Source organism: Danio rerio, chromosome 6 (genome assembly GCF_049306965.1).
Source record: "Danio rerio strain Tuebingen ecotype United States chromosome 6, GRCz12tu, whole genome shotgun sequence".
Lineage (NCBI taxonomy): Eukaryota > Metazoa > Chordata > Actinopteri > Cypriniformes > Danionidae > Danio > Danio rerio.
This window is the reverse complement of record NC_133181.1, coordinates 10379654-10397728: the sequence shown is the minus strand read 5'-3', so window position 1 is coordinate 10397728 and position 18075 is coordinate 10379654. Positions and strand designations below refer to the sequence as shown.

General features: G+C 36.1%; 3 protein-coding genes across 11 annotated transcripts in view; 2 read left to right on the top strand and 1 right to left on the bottom strand.

Annotated features, from left to right (window-relative positions):
- The window catches only part of cyp27a2 (cytochrome P450 family 27 subfamily A member 2), a 63053-nt gene extending 59914 nt beyond the window's left edge, over positions 1-3139 (top strand). For 2 of the 3 annotated variants that reach the window (XR_012407640.1, XR_012407639.1), the window contains 2 exons: positions 2636-2710; positions 2789-3139. The gene's annotated coding sequence lies outside the window, so the exon portion shown is untranslated. Of the gene's footprint in view, positions 1-2635 lie in introns of all 3 variants that reach the window. The other variant, XM_073953669.1, reaches the window with a different exon arrangement.
- Positions 3140-7534: 4395 nt separating this feature from the next.
- Positions 7535-15400, top strand: pimr71 (Pim proto-oncogene, serine/threonine kinase, related 71). 3 transcript variants are annotated; one of them, XR_012407642.1, is made up of 8 exons: positions 7535-11567; positions 11801-11895; positions 12054-12104; positions 12199-12577; positions 12689-12865; positions 13061-13149; positions 13248-13574; positions 13735-14077. XR_012407642.1 is itself a non-coding variant. In XM_021474061.3 (7 exons), exons 1-7 carry the CDS (start codon positions 11027-11029, stop codon positions 13257-13259), a joined length of 1344 nt encoding a protein of 447 aa, XP_021329736.2. In that variant the 5' UTR covers positions 7535-11026; the 3' UTR covers positions 13260-15400. The 3 variants fall into 3 exon arrangements, 1 of the variants encoding a protein (XP_021329736.2); XR_012407641.1 differs by having other exon boundaries at positions 13248-13580; XM_021474061.3 differs by having other exon boundaries at positions 13248-15400.
- The window catches only part of kalrnb (kalirin RhoGEF kinase b), a 173012-nt gene continuing 169767 nt past the window's right edge, over positions 14831-18075 (bottom strand). For all 5 annotated transcript variants that reach the window (XM_068221789.2, NM_001327989.1, XM_073953338.1 and 2 more), the window contains 1 exon segment: positions 14831-16185. In XM_068221789.2, coding sequence (XP_068077890.2) covers positions 15967-16185 — 219 coding nt within the window. In that variant the 3' untranslated portion in view covers positions 14831-15966.

The following is an 18075-nucleotide window of genomic DNA, read 5'->3' as shown; positions in this document are numbered from 1 at the left end:
TATATATATATATATATATATATGCATTCTGACCACCGGGAAATCTGCCGGTCATAGATATACTGTATGTATATATGTGTATATATCTCTGGCCAGTCCTCCACTGCACCTTGGTCCCGCATTTATTTCAAAGGAGCGCTACCCTGTACTAAAATGGCGGCTCTATTGATGCATTCCTTCCAATAAACAACAGTAGCGTAGCTGACATCTAATGTAAATATCTATGAGGAGTTGTGTTGTAGGTGGTGCAGTAGGTAGTGCTGTCACCCCACAGCAAGTAGGTCGCTGGTTCGAGCCTCGGCTGGGTCAGTTGGCATTTCTGTGTGGAGTTTGCATGATCTCCGGTTTACCCCATAGTCCAAAGACATGTGGTAGAGGTGAATTGGATATTGTCCATAGTGTATGAGTGTATATGGATGTTTCCCAAAGATTGGTTGCAGCAGGAAGGGCATCCTGTGTAAAACATATGCTGGATAAGTTGGCGGTTCATTTCGTCGTGGCGACCCCAAATTAATAACGGGACTAAGCCGAAAATGAATGAATGAATGAGCTGTGTTGTTTCAGTTCATTTTAAATAAGTAGCTTGAACAAGCAGCATGAGTGAACAAGGCAGAGTTCTAGACCACACCCACTGATTACATAATCACATAATGGACCAATGGTAGTTCAAAGGTGGTGTTTAGGTGTCAAAATGAGCAGCTCCAAATAGTGTCTTTAGGTGATCGGTTTTGAACTTCTGAAGCAAACTCTAAACAAATTTCATTTCTGTTGGACTTTTTTCAGAATTATCTGATTTAATAATGTTCTTTCATTCAAAGTTTCAAGGGTTTAGAATTGGCATGGTCGGAAGGGATGTGTCCCCACCAATATCCACCAATTACTGAAATGTCCCAACCATTAATTTTATCGACTTCAAAATAAAGTAATACTCCGTCAATTCTTAACCTACACGTGCTCCGTCAAGTTCGCTACTCTAATTTTGGCCTCCATGACAATGAAAAACAATAATCGGGATAAACCAGTAAATTGCGTGTCACACCTTTCTAAATTTCTCTGACTTTTGCAGCATGGAATGGATTGTTATTTGTAAGATTAAGTGTTTATTTGATATAATTAAGTACTTTAATGATGTTTTTCAAAGCGCGAAACAGAATTTGTGATGTTCAATGTATGCGCTCTAGTGATGTATGTCCCCAACAATATCAAGAGCGAATCTACGCCCTTGTAAATCACTTTAGACAGTTGAAGTCAGAATTATTAGCGCCCCTAAATTATTAGGTCCCCTGTTTATTTTTTTCTCAATTTCTGTTTAACGGAGAGAAGATTTATTCAGCACATTTTTAAACATAATAGTTTTAATAACTCATTTCTAATAACTGATTTATTTTGTCTTTGCCATGATGACAGTAAATAATATTTGACTAGATATTTATCAAGACACTTCTATAAAGCTTAAAATGACATTTAAAGGCTTAACTGGGTTAATTAGGTTAACTAGGCAGGTTAGGGTAGTTAGGCAAGTTATTGTATAACGATGGTTTGTTCTGTAGACTATCAAAAAATAATTAGCTTTAAGGGGCTAATAATTCTGACTTCAACTGTATCAGGGTCTTATCTAGTGAAATGATTGATCAAATCTTACAAAGACTATTTTTTAAATATGCATATTCACAAAGCACAAAAGCTTGCATTCCAGAGCTTGTGTAAGATGAGCTTTTATGGTTAAAAATAATTTGTACATTACATTTTTTTTTAAGAAAATGACCAGTCGTTTCATTAGGTAAGAACCATATTCCACCTGCCCTTGTGGTGTTAGTAAATACTATGAAGCATGTTTTGGGCCACTGCTGCAATCAGATCCTATACCAATGTTGGCGGTTCACAGACCGGGGGGTTGGGGGTTGGGGGTTGAAATTACGAGAGTTTTCTGGGAGAAATAGCAAAATGAGAGGGTGGCAGAAGATGGGTCTGAAATTTAGGAGGCTCCAGGTAAAAACTAGAACGTTGGTAAAACCCCGGCGGTCGGAAGCCACCCAACCTGCTCCGAGCTGGTATCAAGCTAGCGACCTTCTGCATGGGAGTTGGTTGCTCTACCAAGGAGGCTGAAGACCATGGCCTGTAGTGTCTGTCACTAGAGCACCTTTAGAGGTCAGAGGAGTGAGGTTTACCTGCACATCACGTACTAGTTGGCCTCCATTACATTGGCAGGTATGCCATATTGCCCAAATGGGACTATTTAGAGCCTTTTAAAGCAGCATTAACATTGACACAGAAAAACTTCATTTCTTTTTGACAGAGGAAAGGACCGTCTCTCGCTCAAAAAACTATGCTTGCTGCTTATTCAAACTACTCATTGTAAATGAGCTGTAACACAGTTCTTGGGATTTTTTTGGAACAACTTAATTGTTTCATGTTCAATCCACTTAAAGTTGTATAAACTAATAAACTGCCATCATTCCTTCCTGTTGTCCAAACATAAATCGATTGTGTGGATGATATGGGGTGAGTTAATGATCTGGAAATTTTCATTCTGGAAGTGAACTAATCCTGTAATCAAAATGAGTTCTCTTAAATCAAGTATAATTCAGCTTTAAGCACTTTTAATTTTAACACGTCTCCTGTACCTACAAACCAGTTTCTGTGAAATGCTGTGTGAGCTCATCTTTGGTAGAAGAAAGCCAGCGATCCACATAAATAAACAACAGCTGAGGTGAATGTTAGATTTCTCTTTGCAGCTAATGTGTCTGCATTGTTTGCACATGCTTTATTAATAATGTGAGAAGTCCAGCAGGCCACTGTGTGTTCCGAGACAGAAGGAAACAATGATCTTCTGTTCATGTCCTGATGGCATTGAGGTAAAAACACACTTCACACTACACACTACTCTTTGCTTTGCCTATCATGATCACGTTTTATCAGTGACACGTATTATGTTGTATTATGTTTTGTATTATGCTACCTTCACTGTTTTTCTATGTAATGACTATTAATGTCACGATATTCATCCAAACCTGCATCAAAAGACATTCTTTAGAAAGATACTCTATATTCAGTAATTAACAAACAGAAAATGTTGATTTACATGTTTGAGCTGAGCAGAAATGTTGGTTTATGTAAATAAATCTGTCACTAAACCATATATAAGCACGTCTGTTTTGTCCTTCCTTTAGAAATAATGCAAATTTAGTTGTTTTAAAGTTGTATTAGGGTTGCAATAGGGTTGATACCTGTGATTAACAGCTAAAGGGGTTGTTCTCACAAAAGTACTCAATTTATGCACATTCACATGGTTTCAAACCTGTTAAACACAAGTAAAATACAGTTGAAGTCTGAATTATTAGCCCCCCTGTTTATTTTTCCCCCAATTTCTGTTTAAAGGAGAGCAGATTTTTTCTACACATTTCTAAACATAATATTTTTTATAACTTAATTCTAATAACTGATTTATTTCATCTTTGCCATGATGACAGTAAATAATATTTGACTAGATATTTATCAAGACACTTCTATACAGCTTAAAGTGACATTTAAAGGCTTAACTGGGTTAATTAGGTTAACTAGGCAGGTTAGGGTAATTAGGCAAATCATTGTATATTGATGGTTTGTTCTGTAGACTATCAAAAACAAATATGGCTTACAGTGGCTAATAATTTTGACCTTCAAATGGTTTTTTAAAAATTATAAACTGCTTTTATTCTAGCTGAAATAAAACAAATAAGACTTAATCTCAGGGTTGCCTAAACTTTGTCTTATGAAGGGCCAAAATCCAAGATTGAGAGCTGTGGGCCAAAAGTAAATACAGCAAACTGAATTACATTCAAGTTTCCATTTGTAAATTCCTAATTTATTTCATAATACTCTGAAATAAATAAAAAAAATACTTCAAAAGTATTTACTAATGCTCTCTATTTTTTTATTTATGTTTTTTTTTTTATCAAACTTATTACAATAAAACCATTTTAAAAATCCATTTATAAAACAAAGGAGTTCAATGGCAAATCCATTAGTCATGCTGAACCTGCCTTTGCTTTGTCTCCTATTGATAAGTGATAGTATAAACATACAAAAAATAATCCCATTTCTTCCCCAACCCTTCAAATCAAAGGATACAATGGGTCAACTTTAGCCCGCGGGCCCTAGTTTGGGCATCTCTGCACTAGACAAAAAGTCTACACTGTCTGTAGTGCACTTCAATAATGCGACTAAAAGTGTCATAGTCCACATGTCTTAATCCGATTTTAGATCGATTATGAACTTAATCAGATTAAATTAAGTCATCAAATTGCGGTTTACATGGTAGATGCTTAATCAGTGTATTGTCTTAATTGTCTTAAAATTGGATTATTGGTGTCCATGTAAACATACTCAGTGTGTGTTCAGACTGTCAGCTTTAATTTGAGGGTATTTACATCCAAATCAGGTGAACACAGTAGGAATTACAACAGTTTATATATTTGCCTCCCACTTGTTAAGGGACCAAAAGTAATTGGACAATTGGCTTCTAAGCTGTTACATGGCCAGGTGTGTGTTATTCCCTCATTATCTCAATTACAACGAGCAGGTAAAAGGTACTGAGTTCGTTTTAAGTGCGCTATTTGCATTTGGAATCTTTTAGTCAAGATGAGATCCAAAGAGCTGTCACTATCAGTCAAGCAAACCATCATTAGGCTGAAAAACACAAAACAAACCCTTCAGAGAGATAGCTAAACATTAGACGTGCCCAAAACAACTGTTTGGACCGTTGTGTTGGTGTATAGAGCCAAATATGTTTGTGTTGATGTCCCAGTATTTATTGACCTGACTGTTTATAAACAATTACTATTATTAAAATGAAGAAATAAACTCAAATAGCGCTGTACACATGGAGCCATTTCAGTTGCTGAACTATTTGAGGGTGAAGTGCCTGTTATTACAAGGACATCAAGTTCTCTATTTACTTCATGTGGTTTTTTTGTTGCTCAAGAGTATCTCTGATCTGTTCATCATGTTCTGAAGTCACCTGGATGAGTGGCAAACTCTTGGGCAACACAATCACACGGCAATTTCACGCCATGTACAATTTACCAGTGCTGCACTTACAGATACCCTAATAAAATCCAACTTCAGTAGAAGTATAAAGTCCCCTTTTCAATATAACTCGAGTCAAAGGACAGACGTATTTTCTTGATTTTGAATTTACATTAGTAATAAAAGTAGAATTAATTACTGATAAATGATTATTTTGCAAGAATGCTGTATTACACACTATTAACTCACGAAACCAAAGTAAAAGCATGTGAGATCACAATTACACACTGAACTCTATTTCAAAATCAAATCTCAAATCCCATCAAATCATTTGAGTCTGAGTTCCTTGGTAGACAGAATTCTGGCCTAGATTTGACATAGGGATGGCACAGCAGGCACTCATCAGCAGCATGTGGGCTAAACAGCCCTAGTTTGGCAGAGATGGCACTGATATGGTAACTGATATGTGGGCCATGTAAGTTTGGCCTGTCTTGACCCACATTTAAAATACTTTATATTTTCAAATTAAGAAAAAAAAAATTCTACCAATCAGGTCGCTTTGATAAAAAGCACACCCATAGCACACCTAAAGCGCAATGATTCATGGGTTTATCAATTTCATGGTAGTCGCTACACACAAACATATCTGGCCCAGTTCAGACTCTGTTTTGAGTTATTAACTTGGCCCAGATATGGTCCATGTTTAGCCCTTGTCTGGAAGCCAGACTTGGTCCAGTCATGTACCGTAATTCACGCATATGAATATGTATGTGGTATGGGTATGTGGGCCAAGCAAAACCTGATTGTGTGGGCCAGAGCTGGGCCAGAGATATTTTGCTATGTGGGTGTTTACTCGTTCACAAATGTGTCAAATTCACAAATGAATCATTCAGTACATTTTGTGAACCAATTTAGCAGGATAACTGAAAACATTCAGCTTTTTCATGACATTAACATCATTGTCTTGTCTATGAGCAGGTTGCAGTTTTTCCATTTCAAAATAACATATTATGTTGAGGGAATTCAATGCAGTATTCTATCCAATATATTAACAGACAAAGTGACAGCTAATTAAATAAGTAAAACATGTTGTTTAGAGCAGTGGTTCTCAATTGTGTTTCAAGTACCACCTCAGAAAAAAGTTGTTTTTGCAAGTACCACCATAATGAGTAGTATATAAATATAGTATAGTATAGTATAGTATAGAAATACAGTAGCGTATTAGGTCCAGTAAAGCAGCTAAAGCTCTGTACAGTTCAAAAACGAGGCATGTTAGTTCCTAATATTAAGAACATTTAATTTAAAATGTGCTTTTAAAAGTTAAAAATGGTAGGTTACTGTTCTTAAAAAGTAAAAAAGAAAAAACTCCATGTTTATCAGCACCTAGCCCTCATAAATATAGGCTTTGTGTCATCATATTCATATATAAATCATTTTGGATCATTTATTTAAATGTATGTAGCATGTTCATATGACATATTTGATTCATCCGCGTACCACTAGAAGGAAGCCCAGGTACATGTACCACAGTTTGAGAAGTCTGGTGCTGAAGTGCTAGAGCGTTAAACTGAATGGCTTTCGTACAAACTGGCTAACGTTCGTTAATCCTGACAATTAAACATTTTTTAGCTTTCGTTTGTTGCAAAACAGTCACAAAATAAGAAACCCTGCCACCTCGTGGTCATTTTGTGTATTAAATGTGGATTTATAGCTAACTATGATTTCAGCCAACACTTTTTGAATCAACAAAACAATAATTTGTTGTCCCTTACTGAAAAAAGTTTGTTTTTATTAATTAAATAAAATTTATTAATTTGGTTAAATTACTATTATTTCAACGCAGAATATTTTAAAACGAATATTTTTAAAAATATATTTAATATGTATTCCTACCCAGTATGGCCAAAACTCATACAATCAGCAGCAATCCATCTCAATAAAGCTTTTAAAACATTTGTTCTTTTTTTTTTTTTTTTTTTTGTTCTTTTTTTTTAAAGAAAGTTTATGTTGGAAAAAAGTATGATACAAGTAGACCTGGCTTCTTACAATATTTAAATAATTTTGCTAAGAAATATCTAAAATATAAAACAAATATTATTAATTTATTATTGTATTAATAAATGTATTTAATTATAATAAAAATATTTTATATCTGGCTCATTTGATTTCACATTTCTATGCGTTTTGTTTTTTATGTGTCTAAAATTAGTGAAACCTGCAGAAACCCTGTTTCTTAGATTAGCTCCAGATTTAGCTTCAGTGCAGACTAAACTAGTGTACATGCACAGATATAATATTATAAAGCTTTCTATATAAATTTTCATTTAAATGAGAGATTTGTGTGGGGTGTCCTGATACTGTATGTGCTGAGCACTTTGTATTAGAGGTAAGTTAGTGCTGACTTTGTTTCATTACGTTTTGTTAGTAATTTAAACCGTAATTTATACTTTTATTATAATCAAAGTGTTTAAGTTAAGTTCAGTAAAAACAACTGGTGCCTTGATGAGAGTATAGATTTATTAAAAATGGGCCTACTATGAAAAGAACATGGTTTATTTATTGTTTTATGGTTTGTTCAGTTTAATTCAAAACTTATTTCCAGACTCAAAGTTCATTAGCAATAAAAAGACCCAAAACTATAAAGCGCATGTATAATAACTGATAACTTTATTTTTTGTATTTATTTACCTTTAAAGGTTGGCTGGATTTTGAAATTGATATTTTGTTTTGCACTTCAGTGATTTTATATTTAGACAAGGACAAAACGACTATGAGACTAAAAACTAAAGAAGCTGATTTATTTTTAATGATAAAATAATTTTAACACTGAATTTTATGGATAGCATATGTTTACATTGAAAGTCTGTGATGTGTCGTTTAACTGTCCTCTATTTTTAATTTTATCACAAATTAAAATAAATCTTATCAAGGATGATACTAGCCAAATTACTGATTTTGCTATTAATGGGATAGTTCACTCAAAAACGAACAGTCACTCATTATTTACTCATCTTTGTTCGGTTTCAGACATTATGAGTTTATTTTATTCTGTTGAACACAAAATAAGATACTTTGAAGAAAGCAGGAGAAGAAACCTGTAAGTATTGACTTCTATAAAATCAAACACTATAGAAGTCAATGGTTACAGGTTTGCAGCTTTCTTCAAAGTATCTTCTCTTGCGTGAAACGGTTTGATTGAGCTATGCTTTTAAGTAATACCTCAACAGACACAGATTACACAGGCATTTCTTTGTTTTCTGTCAAGAGTAAATGTTTCATTGTTTTGTCTTGTGTTTAACCCTCTGATGCATGAATTATTCAATCACAAAGTAAACGTAAATTCTTCAAATGAATATAATAATCCCCGATCATTTCAATTATGCATTTTGAGAGTTACCTAAGGTTATATTTGTAGGTCTCATTCTGTAAATAGTATTGTTGTTCAAGTCATATACAGGTTTAACAGCAATGAATTTTTCACAGTATTTCCTATAATATTTTTTTCCTCTGGAGAAAGTCTTATTTATTCTATTTCAGCTAGAATAAAATCTGTTTTAATTTAAACCATTTACTGTCGATATTATTAGCCTCCTTTAGCAATATTGTTATGATTGTCCACAGCACAAACCACCATTATACTATGACTTGCCTAATTGCCATAACATGTACATAATTGAACCTTTAAACTGCACTTTAAGCTAAACACTAGTGTCTTGACAAAGATTTGGTAAAATATCCTGTAACAGTGTAACAAGTACCATCCTGGGTAATCTGACACCTAGTGGTTTGCATGTAGTAGTGCAACATTTTAACGTTGACTCCTGCTGGAGAATTTTGCACGCATCATTTGTACTTATTTATCTGTTAGCTTTTTCTGCTGACAATCTTTTGTTTGGACATTTTGTTTGCCCTTGTGGAAAATAAAACAATAAAACGTAACCTTTAATAAGCTGTTCAAAAGAGATTTGGCATTTTTGGATTTTAATCGTAAATGCACCCCGAAACATCTATTAACTGAGATTGATTTTAAAATATATAGAGAGTTATGACAGTAATGAGAGTGACTGAGGTGAGTTTCATGAATAGAAGCCTTTCCTTACAGAATACGAATAAATAAATAGGTATAGATTTACTTTTTTAAAAAATACAATAGCCTACCTATGAGATTAAGTGAATTAGTTTAGTTTAAAACAGCAGCAACAATTTTATGTGCTCCATGTAGCCTAAATGTCTGTTTAAAACCCACCAAATAGCCTCATTTTAGGCTACACTATAGTCAGTATTATTTTACATTTATTTGTAAACCTATTGCGTTTACAAATGCGTTTCACTTCTTGCTTTATCCATCAACATTTTAATCTTTTTACGTTTTAATCAATTATGGCCTTTATTAATTTATTTTGTAAATGACTGCGAATGCTTATGAAAGTCCATGAGGTGTGCGTTTTCTGCAGGGGTGCGTTTCTCGGCACAACACCGGTTTAAACGATTTTGCGGATTTTCAGGTAAATGAGAAGAACAGAGCTAATGTCGCAACACTGTCCCATAAACGCAGATGCCAACTCAAGCGACACCGGCGTTTCCAAACTCGTCCATTTAGCATTAAAATGGTTTAAAAGTTATAGACAGACTGAAATATATCATCATTTTCTGTGGTCTTGCCATGAAAGTACTAGCAATGTATTTTTTATTTTTTTTTAACAACACCACTTAAATTTAAATTACTCAAATAAGTTTTTTATTTTACAAATTACGCTAAAGTTAATTAAAATTATATATTAGACATAACAATAAGGCATATATTGCAAATAAGAACAAAACTTATTATTATTTTTAACAGTATTTGCCTTTAGACCATTGCAAAACTGCCATTCAGTATAAAATATTCCTTGTTTTCAGACTGAAGATAAAAGCAAAGAAAACTAAACTAAAGCAGACAGTTTTAATCGAGTTTTTCTGTAATAAATGTTTTAATGACAATATTCTTCTGTGAAATGATGAAGACGCGTTATAAGCTTGTTTACGACATTGATACAAAACAAGTTTTCCAGAGCTCTGTGATGATGTATTACACTGTTTTTGTAGTTTTAACGTATGAATGAGTCATTTAAATTAAACCAGCAGCCCAGAGATGAACTAATGAGGTCCGTTTGATATTGACAAAAATACATTTTCAGACACAAAGAAATGCAGAAAACGTTTCATTTCGATTAATTCCTTTTAATTTTAATTAATTGATTAACTATGATTAATAATGTTTTCTTTTGACACATGGGAAAAATAAGTTAAAATAATTTTAAAAGCATTATTTCACAACAAACTTTACATATAGATCTGATATTTGACGATATTTATGAGCCGAAAAACCCATTGAAATTTGTGTCTTTTAACGTAGATCAGGAATGCAAAATATTTCGACAATTATAGACGTAAAAAACATGAAAAATAGAGTCCTTCTGTTTAGCCTACATTTTATACAGCCTACAAAACTGATTTGCAGGTCGGGAAAAAAAATGTAGGTCTATATATTTTTCTTTGAACATATTTCTGCAAAACTCCAATTTTAATAGACTATATGTGGTCTATTAACACAACACATCTATAAGATCTCACAAAACGTGCACATGCAGTAAAGCAAGAATAAAATAAAGCATATTTATAAAATCTATGCCTAAAGTTACTATAAATTAGATTGTTAATCTAAAGATTTTAACTAAATATTTAAATTTGTAAGAGGGTTCTGTTCCTGTACAGTTTTGCCAGGTTTATTATTGGATAAAGCATAGCTTTAATTAATGTGCTTGTTTTTATTTGAGGAAATTAAATGTATGATTTCTCCCACTGCGTTTCAAACAATAACAAATACCTCTGCTGTTGCGTCATAATTAGAATGGGACATTTAGAATGTCTTGCATTCTTAAACAGCTTCTCTGGACAGATTTGTCATTTGGCTTGATTTTTCTGTCTGCATTACACGAATTCAACAGCGTTAGTGTTTTATCCAACCGCTTTTGTGATCATGGGACAGAAGAGAAAGAGAGATTGTTTTTCTGACAGCGATTGCGTTATTGCGCACAATTTCCATCATGGTGCGCAAACAAAATCCTGCCCCAACGAGGCGTTCGACCATCTCGAGCCCGTTGAGGAGAGGCGACCATCAAAAAAGATGAGGAGCGGGTCGTCTTCTACTTACTTCTCTGCTCAAAGTGTCACCTCTGAGGAGAGAAATATGGAATATTATGATTGTTTTATGGATTTCTCTGGGGAGAATTATGAAGTTCAGGAAAATGACACCAGCAGCGGCCTGAGACTTGACGAGGCCAGCTCTAGTTCCAGCTCCTCCAACGTCCTGTCTAACACCACTTGCAGGACGTCCAGCTGCAACAGCAGCTCCAGCAGGACGTCCAGCTCCAACAGCAGCTGCAGCAGGAAGTCCTGCTCCAACACCAGCAGGACGTCCAGCTCCAGCAAGACATCCAGCTCCACTTCCAGCAGCTCATCCAACTCCAGCAGCAGCCTTGGTGGTCAGCAGGTCCAAGATCCAGATCAAGACATCGACAGTAAATTGACCTTCAAATATTCTCATTAATGTTCATGCTGTGCTCCAACAACATTATAATATGTGTTAATTATCTACTTAATTTAAGTAAAAGGCTTTAATAAACTTGAGTTGTGAAGAAATGTGAAATATTCAATATAAGACAAATTTTCTTTCAAATTATGAATTAAAATGTCAGCTTTAATCCTCTTGTTGAGTGTTCTCTGTAATGTTTACTCTTTTTATTTTTTGCAGATGACATTTTGGGCCGCTACAGAATTGTAAAAAAGCTCGGTCAGGGAGGATACGGGACAGTGTTCGAAGCAGTTCGTGTGATGGACGGTCTTGAGGTATTATTTTTTACTCACTACATCTAGCAAAATATTTCTCTCAGTGTCTGTTCAAGTCTGGTTATTGTGTCACATGACATTGAAAAAGTTGAATGACTGTGATGATTTGAGCTCAGAGCACAGGGCTACAATTACTAATGATCTGTTCTGTTGATCAGGTGGCAATGAAGGTGGTTTTGAAGAGCAGCGACATGGATTACCTCAGCATTGTAAGCAGCTTTCTTGGTTTTTACTTCAAGATTTGTTAATTAGAGCCAAAAATGATTTTAAACATCACTGACAACAAATGTCTTTCCTCTACAGCCTGGTCATCCTACACCCCTTCCGTTAGAGGTTGCTCTAACCATTCTTGCCAACAATGGTCCGACCGTTCCTCAGATAATCCAGATGCTGGAGTGGCAGGAGCGTCCCGACTCCTACATAATGATCTTGGAGCGTCCCTCACCCTGCGAAGACCTTTTTGATTTCCTGGAGCGGCACTTAGGAACCCTCAGTGAGAACATGACACGGCACATCATGTGGCAGGTAGTGCAGGCTGCCCACATGTGCTGTCAGCGAGGGGTCCTCCATCGGGACATTAAACTAGAAAACCTGCTGATAAACAAGGAAACCTTGGAAGTGAAACTCATCGACTTTGGCTGCGGTGACCTTCTGAAGACCTCAGCATATACAACATTCTGTGGTATGTATTGTCCTACAAGTCTGCAGTTTGAGATTTTACTTCTTCAACTCCATATTTTGAACAGCATCAGCTTTCTTACTGTCACTAATGAAGAAAATCTTCTTTTTTCAGGGACTGAAGATTACTGTCCACCTGAATTTAGATCCAGTGGCAGGTACCATGGAAAGGCGGCAACCGTTTGGTCACTGGGGGTTCTCCTGTATGAGCTGCTGTGTGGAGAACCTCCAAAACACAGTGACCTGGACTTGACAGATGAAAGGATTTGGATCAAACCTGGATTGTCAAAAGGTGAGCTGGCCATTTATTACAGCAGAGAAAACTAACTGTAAATCTAAATGACACAGAGGAATAATTCAGTGATGTTCATCAGTTTTGGCCTTCATGTTTCAGCATCATCAAATCTTATTGTTTGGATTGTGATTATTAAAGCAAGTAGATGTAGTTTAGGTAATAATAATCAGACTCTTCCATCTTTCTCCACAGAGTGCTGCCAACTGGTCCAGTCCTGCCTGCAGAGGAGCCCCAAGAAGAGGATCGCTTTGGGGAAACTCAGCAGCCATCGCTGGTTCAAGGTATTCAATTCTACATTTTCTTTCTTGAGCATTTTTATACAGGAGGTGTGTACTAGTGTAACATGGAGACCAACATATGTGTGTGTTGCTTGTTTCAGGTCACCAGATAAAGAAAAAAACAGAAGTTCCAGACCCCTCCATCAAGACGATTATATCATCTGATCTTCTACATCTTCTTGTCATGAGACTCAAATAAATTATTGTTTTAAAAACACCGTTGTGCCTGAACGTCCTGTAATGGATTGAGGAGAAAATGTGCCTGCAAGAAGCAAACCAGAGCTGATTCTCAACACTAACCCAGTTCCAGTGCTGTGTGTCAACACTGTCCTCATCTGTCGACACTTACAGATCCTGACAAAACTGTAGCTGTCTTAGGAAAGCTCGTCCCACCATCCCAAACATGCTCTATAGAGGGACCCTCAGGAGCACAGGTGTCAAATCCAGTTCCTGGAGGGCCGCAGCTCTGCAGTTTAGTTCCAACCCTGCTTCAACACACCTTCAAACAAGCCTGAGGGACCTAATGAGTTTGATCAGGTGTGTTTAATCAGGGTTAAAGCTAAACTGTGCAGAGCTGCGGGCCTCAAGGAACTGGATTTGACACCTGTGCTCAAGAGCATCCCGAGCAGCTGCATCAACTGAACTACCTCCAAACACATGCACTAGGAACTGTGTTTACTGATAAATGTAATGTTCTGCTTCTGATTGTTTAATGCACTTTAATGTCTGTGTCTTGCACTGTTTGCACCAGGTTGCACTTTACATCATCAGGTAGTTTACTCTTTAACCCTTGGTTCTGAGGTGTTTTGTGTTGTTTGTGTGTCTCCTACTGTTTTGTGTAGTTGTGTGTGGTTTTTATGTGGTAACTGGATAAACATGGTCTCATTTCACTGTGTACTGTTGAGAAGACAATATAACCTTTTTGCACTTGAACTTGCTCATCTCACTGTCTCAGCCGTCATGGTTTTAAAATGGTGCCTGTTGTTTCATTGATTGTTTCATGATCCGTAACACCCCTAATAATTACTGTAATATGGAGCATTTAAAGCAGTCTTGTTAAATACTGTTTGTAAACATTTGCGCCTAAATTATTTAGACACACCTATTGGTTAAATAATGTAATTGCTGCCTACAACTTTCAAATTTTGAGCATCAAGTTAAACAGTATGACTGTGATTTTAATCTTTACCATAAACATCAGTGGTCTTATCTAAACTATAAACTGTTCTCCCAGTACTTCTGTGTTATATGAATGTTTGTAAACTAAAGACTGAATCTCTTTCTTGATTTTTGTGTTTTTCAAACACAGATTTGAATGCAGCGATTCAAAGGATTCTTAACTTGAAGGATTATTATTATAATTAGGATTAATAAACATGCAAATCATCATCAATTATAATTTATGTTGCGTGGGTGTTGAGATCCAGATCTCCCTGTGATCATTACAAATTTAGGATTAATCTACATGTAAAAAGAGTATTAATCCACAGGTCACATGTGTTCTAAATCATGGGTTGTGATCCGTACGAATCACCAAACAACCATGATTCATTACATCCCTAATAATTACTGTAATATTGAGCATTTCGACTTAAACGCTGTTTGTAAGTATTTGCATTTAAACAGTTGCGACGCAGCTAATGTGAGACGAACCGGATGCATAAATGACACAGAGCACATCATATCCAAGATGAAAAATTGTCAGCTTTATTATGAACAACATTCCAGAGTTCAACAAGTGAAATACCTGCTAGAATTATTTTGTTTTTTATTTCAGTAAGGTTTATTTACACGTATATCTGAGATCTGAGCGCTGACAGTAGAGACTACTCTTCAGAAATCAACAACATCCACTTTTAGTCGACTAATTATAGTAAACATCTGCTTCTGATATGGTTCAGATGATAAATTATTACATACTAAAATCTGATGGTGTCGAATGTAAAAATCAGAGGGTCAGGTTTTTGAAGGCAGTGCGGACTACCAGAGATTTTTTTTGTTTTCTTTTGTTTTCGTTCTTTTTTGGAGCGTTTTTCCTCTGCTGCGTAACTATAATGGCAATGTCAAAAATATTATGTACAAATTTAAAATGATACAGAATAATACATTTAAATCTTTAGTTACAAGTACAGTTATGAGCATTGTGACGAGTGTGATATTGCACAACTTTGCCGTCATTGCGATACTATTTGTTGAAAAAGTGCAGAATACTTTGTACAGAACACTGAACTGGTTGGCGGAGCTGAACGAAAACGCCTAATAGCTGTAAAAATAAGACACTTGGAGGGGAAAAAACAAACAAACAAACCTTTCCAAAAATAAAATCTCATTAAACGAAAATATACACAGTGTGCAAATGACTTGGCATAGACAGACAGGGAAAAGATAGAGCCCCATTGAAAAAACAGTCTGTTTGGTGTAATGGAGCGTGTCGATGAGAAAGGATGACGTTAACATCCATACACGGATTTCACTGACAAAGTCACCTCAGTTTCCTCTCTGTACAACACAATCTTTTTTATTATTATTATTATTATTATTAGCAATATAATATATCTCCTTTGTTTTCTCTATTGTTTTTTCTTTTTTATATGTATTTTCCCCATATTACCTATGGGAGGTGATGTCGCACCTTTTTTTTTCGCAGCGTGCATCTTTAGTCTTCAACTGTACGGCGGAAGAGGCGGGACTTCCTGACCAATCGTAGTTAGCAGGATGTTGAGTGGCTTGTCTCTTCTCTCCCCCTAGTGTAGGCTGGTGAAACTGAAGGGTGAATGGGAGTAGTGGTTTTATTCCGAGGTGTTTGAGGAGGGCGTGGCTTTACCGGGTCGAGGAGAGCACGTGACCCGGCACCCAGCCCTCTGCAGCAGGTGATTGGCTGTTTGCAGGTCGGTAAACCAGGCACATGTTCTGCTGATTGGACGCCATGATCTGCACCTTCTCGCCGACCACCACGCAGATCTCGTCTTCCTTCACTGCATTGTAGTCCTGCGTCACTAGCACCGATGACAGACCATTACACTCGCCCTCGTCCAGATCCTGGAGACACACACACAGTCAGAATACACTCACTTAGCAGTCGATTTAAAGAGGCCATGATCTTCTGACGTACAGTTGAAGTGAATGTTTTGTCCTTTTTAAATATTTCCCAAATGATGCTTAACAAAGCAAAGAAGTTTTCATAGTATTTCCGATAGTATTCTTTCTTCTAGAGAAAATCTTAATTGTTTTATTTCGGCAGGAATAAAAGAGTTTTTGTCCTAACCAAAACCTGAAACTCATATTATCGAAACGGCCTCTATTTCTTGCAGCTGAACAACAGGATAAATGGACAATGATCACCTCAAGTACACCTCATGTGCTTTATTCAGGGGCGTAGATTTAGCATTGATGGAGGAGACGCATCCTCACCAATGTCCCTCAACTACTGAAATGTCCCCACCAATAATTTAATTCACTTAAAAAAATTGCTGTGTCAATATTAACCTAGACACGCATAAAGGGTTAAATCAGGTCTCTCCTCGAGTCGCACCGCCCAGGGCCGGCCCGTGGCATAGGCAGTATAGGCAAATGCTAAGTGCGCTGTACATCCAGGGGGCGCCAGAAATGAATTAAGTTGGTTTTGTTTTTGATATTCCTGACACATTCAGTGATATACAGCAATAACTCAAAAACCTCATACCCTAAAAAGATCTAAAGTTTGTTTCCTACAAAAAGACAAAGCTGGTTATGCTTCACAGCTGTCTTTTTTTTTTTTTCGCTCGACATTACGACCACTGCTCCGTTTAGCCGGAAGAGCTCGCGCGGAGTGGAGCTCTCAGTAAAAGACCGTCAAAAAAAATGCTTCTTTTTTTAGTTATTTTTTTTTTTTTGCTCTGTTTTTTGCTCTTTTTATTTGCGTGTTTTATTTTAAACACAACTAATTTTCTCTTAAATGAGCACAAACAGTTACTAAAGTAGTCTAATGCTTCATTCGTTCATTCATTTAGATCTGTGCATTCTTACATTAACACCTCTGTTATCAAACAAAACACCATGAGAGATTCACTAGCTGCTCTTCACTAAATAACTATAGTAACTTTAATCAATATGCAAATACAATTAAAAGTTAAATCGATTTTATAGCTTTATTTAATTTCTGTATAAGCCATTGTTTTTAATAGGTTAAACCTTTTATTTTATTGTCAATATTTTCTATTGTTTGCAATGTATTCTATCATTTGAAGCTATTTGTTGTCCCATATTTTTTACATCCCAACGTTGACAGATATGGCATAACTTTGCTAATCAATAAATATCTATAATGCTATCTGTTAGTTTTAACGTCAGCTAATGTTATGGAAGGGCATAGATGTTATGGAAAATAGTAAAAGTAATGTAACTACCCCCATCATTCCTTCCTCAAGCAAATGTGTAAATATTAGATCAATTCAGCAATAACGTTAATTGCATTGGCATATTTATCTGACGTTTTCCCAGCTTGTAGTAGTCAATAAAAAAGCGATTTAGTTTCTTATGACTGTACACTAGCAGTGGAATTTACTACGATGTGGCGGGGCACCACCTGAAATCTTGCCTAGGGCACCAAACTGGTTAGGGCCGGGCCTGGCACCGCCCACCAAACACATATGAACATTGTGATTGGCTGTGCCGTTCCTAGCTCACATAAGAGGCTGCAGCCTAGTTGCATTCAGATCAGGTTCAGACACAAGCAGCGAGTGCCAAAACTGTGCAGGTGAATTACCCGTGCAAGAATAAGGTGCGTGAGGTGTGTGACATACACATGTGATAAGGAGCTTTTTTCAACGAAATGTGTAAGTCACATATAGCTCAAGTTCACTACCAAATGAGTCCATGATGATAATGCTGTTAATGCTCATGTCTTCCCGCCTTTAACACATAGTCTAATGTTATAGCAGACTGATATGG